The sequence below is a fragment of the Zootoca vivipara genome, chromosome 6 (assembly GCF_963506605.1).
Source record: "Zootoca vivipara chromosome 6, rZooViv1.1, whole genome shotgun sequence".
Taxonomy (NCBI): domain Eukaryota; kingdom Metazoa; phylum Chordata; class Lepidosauria; order Squamata; family Lacertidae; genus Zootoca; species Zootoca vivipara.
Genome location: NC_083281.1, coordinates 56054814 through 56067174, shown reverse-complemented (window position 1 = coordinate 56067174; position 12361 = coordinate 56054814). Strand labels below are relative to the sequence as shown.

General features: G+C 43.0%; 1 protein-coding gene across 2 annotated transcripts in view; it reads left to right on the top strand.

Annotated features, from left to right (window-relative positions):
* Nucleotides 1-3268: 3268 nt before the first annotated feature.
* The window catches only part of PSKH1 (protein serine kinase H1), a 34783-nt gene continuing 25690 nt past the window's right edge, over nt 3269-12361 (top strand). Inside the window, exons 1-2 of one of the 2 annotated variants that reach the window (XM_035119429.2) lie at nt 3269-3358; nt 8011-9029. In XM_035119429.2, coding sequence (XP_034975320.1) covers nt 8109-9029 — 921 coding nt within the window. In that variant the 5' untranslated portion in view covers nt 3269-3358; nt 8011-8108. Of the gene's footprint in view, nt 3359-3395; nt 3795-8010; nt 9030-12361 lie in introns of those variants that run through there. The other variant, XM_060275975.1, reaches the window with a different exon arrangement.

The window sequence follows — 12361 nt, the reverse complement described above, 5'->3', positions numbered from 1 at the left end:
AGCACACAGAAACATTGTCACACGATATTTAGGTGACCTAGTATCAATGAGATAATGAACTGGACTGTATTTGTTTTCAAAAGAATGGTGTTTGCAGATAGCATTACTTTTCTACTGATGTCACACAATAGATGATTTTTTCCACAAGAAAACAAGTGGTTTTGTTAAGAGAAGTATCCAAAGAATTGGGGAGTACAGATGAGAGAAGCTTGCTTTTGAGTCAAGTAGAGGCTTAATCCAGGAGTGGGGCCAACTCTTGCCTCCACATCACACATGATGTCAGTGTCTGTTTACAATTTCCAAAGGACAAACAGGATGGTATTTCTGCAAAAGAATTAATGAATACTAATTGGGTCTTAGAAATGACAATTCATAGAAACCAGAGTGAACATTCCTCTCTGAGGTGGTCTTTTTCTGAATTTAAATACTTTAACACACACACACCCTGAATGTTTTCAAGGCTAGTAGAGCTGCTGACCTGGAGTTTGTTGATTGATTTGACACAATTTCTTTTAACCTGTATTGTGATTTTTAGGTTGGTTCAGTTGGCACAAACAGTGAGTATCTCTCACATATGACAACAGACAAATTGAGCACAAGCTTTCTAGGTAGTCTGGACCCATCTCCATCTTTGGGCTTATTGAATGCATGTGACTCGTCTAATTTACTGCAATTAATTTGATAAATGTATGATTTGTCTTCACTGTCCACAGTGCAGCTGGCTCCAGTTTTGGGGGTCAGTCAGGAGCTCTCAGCAGGCCTCAACCGTAGCACTCTTGTTCTGCAACGCACATCTGCAAACTTGTTTGCTTTTCTCTTCTGGGCCCAATCCATGCAACCATTCAGATAAAGCGAGAGGGAGAGAGAATAAAGCAGGCAGAGGATGCTGCTGTATCACCTCACTCCTCTGATTGTTTGCATGCTAGAAATGACAAGTGAACACAGACATTGACAGCGATGAGGAGCAAGACCAGCCATCTCCAGGGAATGGCAGTGGCCACTTTGCATAGGTATTGGCTGCAAGAGGTGCTCAACAATTTTTGTAAATAGCCCTGTGATCTTCAGCTGAAGGACAGTATAGAAATTTAATTAATAAAATAATACGTAAATAATACTGCTGCCGCCAGCCCTGACTGGCACTTTCAAGCATCTGTTGAAGTAGGCACTTGCTTCCAAGGCCCAGCTGCTGCACATGGTTTCTCTCTCTTTGCCTTTGAACAATGAAGAGTCCTGCAATCCTTGAAAGGAGAGAGGACATGCTACCCTTGTAGGATAACATGTGTCAGAAGGGAAATAAACAGATATTGCTATTGCAAAAGGTAAATGCAGTTGGAGCGAACTTTATTGCTTGTGCATCAAAGCTTTCAGTTAACCTCATCTCTGATTTAAATATTGTCCTATACTGTTCCACTTTCAGCTTTGTTAAATTGGAAGAGAATGTGTTAATCCAGACATAAAGTCGCAATCCTCTTATACTAAAGTAGCCCCATTAAAATAAACTGTACCAATTTTGAGCAATAAGAAAGCAACTCTGGGAACAAACTTCAGCGAGTTAATAGTCCTAGAACTGGCCACTCAGGAAGCAGTCTAGTGTGTTTCTTTCTTATCCAATCTCATGTATTTATTAGTTTTCACAGAAGTCTTCATGGTGAACCCTGACTTCTTTGCCATGCTAGGATCTGGATTACGGTGATGGCTTCTATTTATTATTTATGGTTCTCTCTAATAGCAAACTCAGGTGGTAAGCGCCGACAGAGATCGAGCTAAAACAAGGGCATTAGAAAATAAGATGGAGTGGTATGAGCATCCTCAGGGGAATCCAAAGTACAAAACATTAAAGGGGAACCCACAAAAACCAGCTCAGTGAGGATTGTACCAAAGAATGTTGAGTGTTTATGGAAGGAGGAAACCAGAAAATTGGGGGTCATGGGAAATTGATTACCCTGCTTGAACTCTTTATGCTCTCATACAAGAGGACATAGCTTGCTGACAGAAACTCTAGAAAAGAAGAGCAATACTGCCTAAAGGTGAGATTACACTGTAACACCAAAATCCATATTAGGGAAATAATTTTATCATCAAATAGAATCATAGAATTGTAGTGTTGGGTCATCTAGTACAACTGGCTGTTCTCAACTCTTTGTCAGGCTAGATGGTAAATAAGAAATTTAGATGCCTGTGCAACTAAATTTACAAGCTAAAGCAAAAATGCAGCAGTAGGCAACACATGAAAAAAATCCTTAAAGTGCCCACTTAAATAAAACCAACTGCTGCATCCCATGTTGTCAGGGAGCTTTGTCATTTTTTCTGCACAATCCTATATACATCTATATCTATGCAGATATACAGCTTCATTCAATAGGATCTACACTCGGGTAAACCTGTATAGGATTGCAGCCTTTAAAGCTGTACTTACTGTATTTTGATGAGTGTGGATATGCTTTATTTAGTGTTTTTTTAGGCAGAGGCGGTTAGTTTTGGGTGGCATGGAAGGGCAGCAAATAGTTATTGGATTTATTATTAATGTACTGTATTTTTAGTGCCAGGACACTAAAGGGCAGAAGAAGCGCTTAGAATTTCTGCTATAGGTGCCTTGGCTTGGCAAGCAAATTGTCTCGACTCGATTCGGCTGTGTTTTTGTTCTCTTACCGCTATTCATTATTCCTTATTGCTCGGACCTCCAAATGTGGCAAGGGACGTCTCAGCTGCTGGTCTTTTTTGCTGGTTGGTAATTCTATCACACCCAGCTCAGAAAAATGCAAGTATTTCCAAAAGGTCACGGAATAGGTCCTATGGAGGGGTTTTGCGTCGTTCTTATAATTTGCTGTAAGCCTCGCATATAAATCTCAAAGAACTTAAACGGTGCTGGTTTTTTTGTTTTTTTTAACTGCCACGGTTTGGTGAGACGAGATTTTAAAAACGGATTAAGCAAACAAACGCATATTAAAAGAAGCGCATGTGTACAGTGTATTGTATTCGTACGAAGGCAAGCAAAAACAGAGAAGAAAACAACCGTGAAAACAACCGACCAAGGGGCGCGCCAGTCGCCGCCTCCTCTTCTCAACGGCAGCCCGCACGGGCCTGGCTCCAGCTCCGCTCTTGGCACCCGCTTCCTTCCTTCCTGGCCTCGCCTCGGTTTCTATGACAACCACGGCCACCTCTTTCCCCCCGCTCCCGCCTCTCTGCGTTAAGCGCCGCCCACGATTCGCCTCCACCAATCACAGCCGGGGAAAGCGGCCGCGCGCCATGTGTGTTGTTATCCCGAGCGCGCACTGATGACGCAATGAGGCGAGCGCCAGGCCATAACCCCCCATTTGGGCTTGGGCTGGACCCGGCGCCCACCCCGCCGCGGGCTGAGGTGAGTCAGTGTGGGGCGACTTGGCCCCAGAAGGCACTGAGCTCGACATGGTCTTCTTGCTACCCGGCATGGTCTTCGCGGGGCCTTGACTCAGGGGGAGGGGTGTCTTGGGCGCACCAGACCATAGAGGGGCCTGCACTTTTCTCTTACTCGTGCTGTATCCGAGGCCTGCTTTGCAGGTCCTCCCCCCCCCCCCCCGGGCCTGGCGGGGAGCTTGAGGGCTTTCGCAGTGAGCCTCTGTAGTCCTTCCGTCCGCCCAAAGTAGCACCTCGGGCTGCCCCTCTTTGGCATTCGTAGCTCTTCCACCCCGTAAGCCTCAAAGCCCTAGTAGGGCAGCGCCTTGTCCTTAGAATTCGAGTAAGCAAAAAAGGAAGATGCTTTGGTGCTGACGGCACTTAGTCCGGTTAAGTTGGTGTCACCATCAGGTCAAGGAAAGGTAATTGTTCATCTCTTAAATACAGGAAGCTTGCCAGGTAACACCATTTATCCGTTTAGTCCAGCACTGGCTACTTCAGCATTTCCCAACCTAGTGTCCTCTAACTGTTTTGAGCTCCCAGTTCATCACCCACAACCAGCTTAGCCAATGGTCAGGGATGATGGAGGCATCCATCATCCATCCTACAGCATGTGTAGGCATACATGTTCTCCATCGCTTGTAGCAGTTGTTCTTCAGGATGTGAGGCCATAGGTCTTTCAAATCACCTGCTCCCTGATTCTTTTACCTGAAGATTTCAAGTACTCACTCTTGGATCACCTTCCTGCAAAGCATGTGTGGAGTTTTGGTTCCTCTCCGATTGGTCTGCCATTAAAGAATTTGGGAGTATTATTCAGTTCTATAGCTTGATGCTGGTAGAATTTAGCTCTGGTTGTCTGTTACCTGAAAACTCTTGAGTGCAGTGAGAGAGAATGAATGGGAGTAAATATGGCTTGTTACTGTTTCTTAACATATCTGGCCCCCACAGGAAACCAAGTGAGCTTCCATACATGCATCATATATTGCTGCCCTGTTCATGCCTGTAGAAAAAAAGGTGGAGGAGGATTAAGTATTGTGTGGGTGCACATCGGTTTTCTTCAACATGCAAGAGGAAGAATAGGTTGTCGTATAAAATAGAAAAACAAGGGTGAAAAACAGCTTGTTACTTGTGACTGAAGTTTTCTTCCTACATGATCACTTCTTGTCTAATCTTGTCTTGAAGGAAAACTTTAAAAATATGTGCCTTGGAATAAAACTTGTTACGAATGTTTACAAAGAACAAGGATTTTAATGGGCACTTCACAATAGCTTTAAGCTGGGCTTTCAGCATGGATGTTCTGTGGAACAGCATTTCTGTTGAGATATGAAAAGTGCCTATTTCATTTTTTCGTGATTGTCTACAGACCATTTTGTGTAGTATTGCTAGTTCCTCCCGTCCCAAGATGGTGACTGCCCCTTTAAAAGCTCTGATTTACTAAGAGGATGCAGTTGTTACTCTACCAGTCTGTTATCTACCTTCATTCCTGCCTGCAGTAGCAAGGTTGACTTTAGATATGAGAGATGGTGGCTAATGGTGCAGCTACTGCAATATCTCTCAATGCCTTAATGGTTTTAATAGGAGAGTCATCAACTCCAGATGAAGACCAGACTATTCTGTTTGCATTCCAATCACTTGCTTATAACGGCCTTCCAGGCGAATATTGAAAAATATTTTACTTCCTTGGCAGGTTCTGGGACAATATCTGATTGCATTGATGAGCATTGTTTCCCCCCCTTCCACCTCTGAGATTTGTGTAGGATTGGAAGGAAGTACATCTGAACTCTTCTGAAAGTACAGTTCTCAAAACACTTTCCTGTTGAAATTCTGTGAAGGGTTTGTGCAATAAATATTTTTATATAAGACTGTGGATTTTTTAAAAGGACATTTGAAGGAGGAATAAAAATTAAATATGATGACAGGTACCTTTATGATGAAAACAGGAAAACTTGAGGTGCGAGCTTTTCTCATAGTACTCATAAGGAAGAAAAGTGTATGTGTGTTCATATGTGTACGTACACCAGCCTTTCCCAAGCTGGTGGCCACCTGATAATTTGGATTGCAACTCCTGTCCTCCCGGACCATTGTCCACATTGACAGGAGCTTGTTGGAGTTGGAGTCCGAAATGTTTGGAGGGCATTAAATTTGCAGTGTGAAGAAAATGTGCTCATCATTTTTAAAAAATCATTTTGAAAGGCATGCTTCTAACACACTGAGTAATGCCACACTTCAGATAATTTTCCTGATACTTTTGAATGCCAATAGTGCATGATTGATGTTTGTTACAGGTGCTTTAAATTGTCAAAGACATGTGGTAAGCCATCAGCAGAGGGTGGAATGAGACAGTCCTCTACTCTGCAGTTGGCTTCCCCTTCTACTTCTTGAACCTTAAGATCATTCCCGTCCTGTGAATGGAGGTTTAGCTTTAAAGAGATTTTTAGGATTAAATGATAACCTTTGAACACTGACTTCCTTAAGCTTTTTGTTTGTTTCAAAAGTGGAATGTTGCATTTCTTTCTATGGTGTGTTGGGATATGGGAGTGCTTTTCTCTTTCAATAAAGTGAATGGAAGGTCCTTATTTTCCAAAAAGCGAGCCAATTCAAAGATCTGTCTGAGAAAATGATTAGAATTGTAAAATGTAATTCTGGCACCTAAATTTTCTTTTTCTATTTGAAATATCTGATGCTTAATTTCTAGGAATCTGAAATATTTAAAAACCCTGATAAAAAGGTAAAGGTAAAGGACCCCTGACAGTTAAGTCCAGTTGCAAACAAGTCTGGGGTTGTAGCGCTCATCTTGCTTTATTGGCCGAGGGAGCTGACGTTTGTCCACAGACAGTTTTTCCGGGTCATGTGGCCAGCATGACTAAGCCACTTCTGGCGAAACCAGAGCAGCACACGGAAACGCCATTTACCTTCCCACCGGAGCAGTACCTATTTATCTACTTGCACTTTGATGTGCTTTTGAACTGCTAGGTTGGCAGGAGCTGGGACCGAGCAACAGGAGCTCACCCCATCACGGGGATTTGAACCACTGACCTTCTGATCGGCAAGCCCAAGAGGCTCAGTGGTTGAGACAACAGCGCCACCTGTGTCCCGCAAAACCCTGATAAGGAGGGTTATTTGGCAATTTAATATTAGCCCAGCAGCAGAAACGCTAAAGCTTGTAATGGAATTTTGTACCTGTGTACAAAAGGGACTGTTGCTCAGTCCCTGCTCCTGCCAACCTAGCAGTTCGAAAGCATGTCATAGTGCAAGCAGATAAATAGATCCTGCTCCAGCAGGAAGGTAAACAGCGTTTCCGTGCGCTGCTCTGGCTCGCCAGAGGTGGCTTAGTCATGTTGGCCACATGACCCGGAAGCTGTATGCCGGCTCCCTCGGCCAGTAAAGCGAGATGAATGCTGCAACCCCAGAGTCGTTCACGACTGAACCTAATGGTCAGGGGTCCATTTACCTTTTTAATCTGTATGACAATGTTGATAGTATTGTTTGAGATTCAACAGTTTCAGCATCTGGCTTTCCAGTGCAGCTCTAGCTCCAGCTGCTAGAAGAAACAATAGAGAAAATAAAATGCCAAACCAAACTGTAGGTCAAATATGCTGACCAGGCAAACAAATAGACAAATATTGAGTTCACTTGGAAATCCCTTGACTTCTGTGGAATTTACTTTTAGTAACTATGCTACGCTAGAAGCCTTAATGCCTTCTAGTTATACAATTGCTAGACCCCTTTGCCTTCCCATACCCTTTTTGCAGAAAACATTCACTGTTTCAACATCAATTTCCTGTCTTCAGCTGCATGGGTTACCTATATATAATTTGTGTGTAGATGCTCATGAAATGTGAACGCTTCATACCTGTGAAGTGATTCTGCTGACTTTCTTCCTTTCTCACAATATCTATACATTTTTGGATGCAATTAATCAACTTACAGGTTTTCCTTTACTGTAGATTGTAGTAAGGAAGCTCTAGCCAACTGGTTTTGGGAGGACTTAGGTTGATATACTGAAATAGTTTGCACTGTATATTTACTAAAAGTTATCTCGAGATGCTCAGAATTGTTGGATCATTTCATTTTTAACTTGATGGAGTTAGCACAGAACAAGAATGTGCGAGTCTTGGCTTATCAGTGGAAGTACTGATGTTGTGGCATTTCTTCCTTTGGTTTCATGACAGAGCTGTGGTTTAAAGCACACTTACACTCCCCCTTCCTAATTATATTTGCTGGGAAGCCAAGTCTCCTGAGTCATAGTAGAGATAATTTCCAAGTGATTGAATAAGCAGGAGAAAGAATGGAGAGTAGTAATATGGTTCAACTCAGATATCACACAGAGGTATGGTTTCTGTCAGTCTTCCTCCAAGCTGGTGTCTTCCAGATGTTTTGGACTACAATTCTCATCAGCTCCAGGGATGGTGGAAGTTGTATTCTTAATGGGTGCCAGGCTGTGCTAAACCATGGTTTGCAAATCTACTTCAAACTGTAGTTATTGATTCTGATTTGTTGGTGATCACAAACTGTGGTTTAAAAATTCAAATATTGCACTAAAACCTGAATTAAGCTTATGTGCAGAAAGGAAGGGGGCATTTATTGAATATAGTATGCTCAAGTCTCTCTCTCTTTCTCTCTCTCTTTCCGCTCCAGCTTCCTGGGATGTCGAGGAGATTGGAATTGTTCCAGACATGGTTGCTGTGGTGTTGCTCTGGGAAAACACCTTGATGGATGATTAGTACCATTCAGTGATGGGCTGTGGGACTAGCAAAGTACTTCCTGAGCCTCCCAAGGATGTTCATTTGGATCTCGTTAAAAAGGTTGAGCCATATACTGGTTATAAAACTGACATATATAAGCACTTCATCAAGGGTGATGGAGATGCCATCAAATCTGCTATCCCTTCTCCTCCTCATCACACTAACCCACATGTGGAACAGGCAGAGCCTCGCAAGAACAGAGTGGCAAAGTACCGTGCAAAATTTGATCCCAGAGTGACAGCCAAGTATGATATCAAAGCCCTGATTGGCCGAGGCAGCTTTAGTCGTGTAGTACGGGTGGAGCACAAGGCTACCAAGCAGCCGTACGCAATCAAGTTGATAGAGACCAAGTACCGTGAAGGAAGGGAAGTGTGCGAGTCAGAGCTGTGTGTGTTGCGTCGTGTTCGGCACACCAATATAATCCAGCTCATTGAAGTGTTTGAGACTCAGGAGCGTGTCTACATGGTGATGGAATTGGCCACTGGAGGGGAGTTGTTTGACCGAATCATTGCCAAAGGTTCCTTCACGGAAAGGGATGCTACCCGAGTGCTGCAAATGGTGTTGGATGGAGTTAAATACTTACATACATTGGGCATAACTCACAGGGACTTAAAGCCAGAGAACTTGCTCTATTACCACCCAGGCATGGATTCTAAAATAATGATCACAGACTTTGGGCTAGCGAGTGCTCGAAAGAAGGGAGACGACTGCTTAATGAAGACTACCTGTGGGACACCAGAGTATATTGCCCCAGAGATCTTGGTCAGAAAGCCCTACACAAACTCTGTAGACATGTGGGCACTGGGTGTGATCTCATACATCCTACTAAGTGGGACAATGCCTTTTGAAGATGACAACCGCACCCGCTTGTATCGGCAAATTCTGAAAGGAAAGTACAGTTACTCAGGGGAGGTGAGTGTGTCAAGGTTCCAGTAAGGGAGTGCGTGTTGTGCCGTGGTATTCTGTGATGGTCTGAAATCTCTGGTCTCTACAGGAAATACTCTTGTCCTTAAATCTTGAAGCCTACTGCAACCCTGATTCTTTAAAAGCTACTGCTTTCAGAATATATATTGTATATTTTTTTATTTCAGAAATTAGGTCCCCTTTTTGCACAAAATATCTTACAAGAAACAACAACAATGCCGTAGTCTGGGTGAAAGCAAATGTAACAAGTGATTTCAATCAGTGGGAATCTCTGCCCCTTCTAATGGGAGGTGGTAAGGCCAGGCTTTTTCAGAAATGGAATTGAGAGTCCTTTAACCATTCTTTGGAGATGTATTGCTTTTCATCTACAGAAAAAAATACCCCTCTCAAAATGGTTTGCAAAGAAGAAAAATGTAAAAGAAGTATTAAACTAATACAAAAATTCTTATTTTTCTTACATAAATTAACATTATTTAACATTTTAGCATTGAAATGGTTGGTTTTTAAGCAGTTTGGGAGGCCTCACTCCTCTGGAAGATAGAAGAATGCATGGGAGCTCTGCCAAGTCTTTACAACAGCTTCAGATGGGATGAGTTGAAAAGCCATTCCCCTCTAGGAGTCTGCCTGTCCTCAGGAAAGATGTAGCTAAGTCTAACTTCTGAGTCTTGTCTGGCGCTGTTCAAAAGACCTGTGGACCCTCCAGAAGTTGTTGGACACCAGCTTCCGTCAGCTCTGGGTAGCATGGCCAATGCTCAGGGCTAATGAAAGCTGTTGTTTAGTAATATTAGAGGCACACGTTCTCTGGAGAGGCATTGCTTTAGAGGCTATTTCTAGGGGATGTTGGCATGTATCAATTCAGTCTGTCATTTTACTGCTTTGGTCTGCTTCATTGTGTGTCTTATGGTTATAGAAAGAAGAATATATGAATGTGGAGATAAGTTCTATACTACCTTCAATAAGTTACACTCAGAAATAGAAATAATTCAACTGTTGCCCCTAGTGGCATCCTAGCAGGAACTGAGCCAAATGTTTTATATGTGGAAGAGAACAATTTTTCAGTCGGGGGTTGTGAAGTGACAGTAAAATAACTGACTGAAAAACAAATGAGGTACTTGCTAGTTCTCAGGCTGTGATGACATTTCAGTAATGGATGAAGAGTCCTTTTTATATTATTTGGGGTGTAATGTTCTAGATGCTAAATCAGGATATAAGTTGCTTTTGAAAACATTGAGTCAATTTTCATGGCTGTTCAGGTTTTGATAAGTCTTCCAAATAATGTGCAATTGGTCACTTTTTGATTTCACTTGTAGCTGCTGTATGTTTGTGGCTGGGTTGTGTCAGGCAGTCAGATTTCACAAGCAAGTAGGTAACCTACAGTAAGTAGGCACCCCAGTTTATATTCTGTAGAGTTCTTGTTGGTTATTTTGCCATGCCTGTTTTGCTTCCTGTAGACTACACCCAGTGAATCCAGACGATCCAACTAGTTTCCCTATTTGTGAATTGTGAATGAATCTGACAGCTGCTATGTCCTGGCACTGATTTAAGGAACATGTTGCACAGTGTTTAAGAATGAGTGATAATCAATGGAGAAGTAGGTCAAAGAGCTGATAGTGGGTGGTAGGCTCCCAAGCTCCCACAGCGCAGCAACCCCCCCCCCCCCCAAAAATAATGGGTGTCTTGAAGAAATCATGCTTCGGCTAACCTGATAAATCTTGGAGAATCAGTTTTCTTCTTCTGATCTTTTCTGGTGTAATGGGAAGAAATCAGCCATAAGCTCGTTTTATCACTGGCCTTCCAAAAACAAATGAAGAGAACTTTTATTAAACAGAAATCCTTTAAAACTGCACTGGGTGCAGCTGTGGCAAACTGAGTGTAAAATTGAGAATGCAGGAGAAAAAGGCTGCTACAGAAACCCTTTAGCTTTAACTCTGTGAAATGAACACACTTTTATCTGACAGTGGCACTCCCAAGAGGCATGTCTGTGGAGATCCGATCATAGAGTTATAGATTCGCCTGCAGTGACCCTCTGGGCTAAAGCATAATAAATGTGCTTTTGAACCAGGGAGGAGTGTCTTCTAACATAGGCTCTCATAGAATTTCACAGGCAGAGAACTTGCATCATAGAAGAGTCCAGAAAAGGTTATGTTTTTCCTTCCCTTCCTATCCCCAAAAGAAAAGGTGTACTTTCCAAGACAAGGCTTGCCTCAAATGCTGAACTGAGATTGTGGAGTCCTATTGAGAGAGAGATGTGAAAGCTGATATTCAGACTGACTTGTGAATTATTTCCATTTTCTTGATGAGAAATGAAGAGAGCTTACAATTTGGGTTCTTTTCCTGGAGCAGAGAGTCTGTTTTCAAGAGGCTAGTAGGCAATTGATGGGAAAGCTGTAATAGCTCATTTAGGTCCTGCTGACCTCAACTACTCTAATTATCATTCTCTGGCTCCTGGTGGTATAGAGTTGATGGCAAAGGCTGTGATGTTTAAGGCAGTCTGGGGATAAGTGACTTGGCAAGCCCTTTTGATGATGTTAGCTCCCTGGGTAAGGGTTACAATGCTTATCGAAGCTGGATCAGTACAGCCTATCCATCAGGAACTAATTGTGTTCTCCCCTGCCACCCTGCTCCCTGCTGCTCTTTGCTTTATCAGGGATTTGCTAAATAAGCTGAAGGGGCTAGTTTTACTGTCAAAAATCCTACAGGTAACATAGCAGAAAACTGCTTCTACTGTTCTAGTGTTTCCATTAGAGAGGAGAGTTCACATGCTTTTCATAAATGTATCCTGTCACTCTTTTGCGTTTCTGATTTGATGCTAACAAACTAGAAGGCTTCCAACTACTTAAAAGTTGGAATTTAAGGGAGAAGTAGCTATTTGCAACTTGGCATAATATATGGAGTACAGGTACTGGAGGCTGTTGGCCTGTGGGGAAACTTAGTACTTGGGAACTGATGTAGTTTAGAGGCTGGTGTCACCTCTACCTTGATCTCATTAAGCTGCTTTAGGCAAGTTACTTTCTCATGACCTCAGTTCTCCCATCTGCAGTATGGGGGATAAAAATGCAGACGTAGGATTGTTGTAAAAATCAGTGGAAAATATACGTGGAACCAAGGAAGGTACCTTATACCAAGTCAGGTGGGTGTTTTGCTCAGTATTGCTCACAGTGACTGGCAGGCAGTCTCACGCAGGAGTTGGTCCCAGCTCGACCTGGACCCCTCCTCCTGGCTCGCTGTAAAGCAAGCGGAGCGAGAGCCGGGAGCCATGGGGCAGAGGCATCCCTCTGCTTGTGACTGCAGCGGCAGCGTCCAGCGCCTTCGCTCCATAA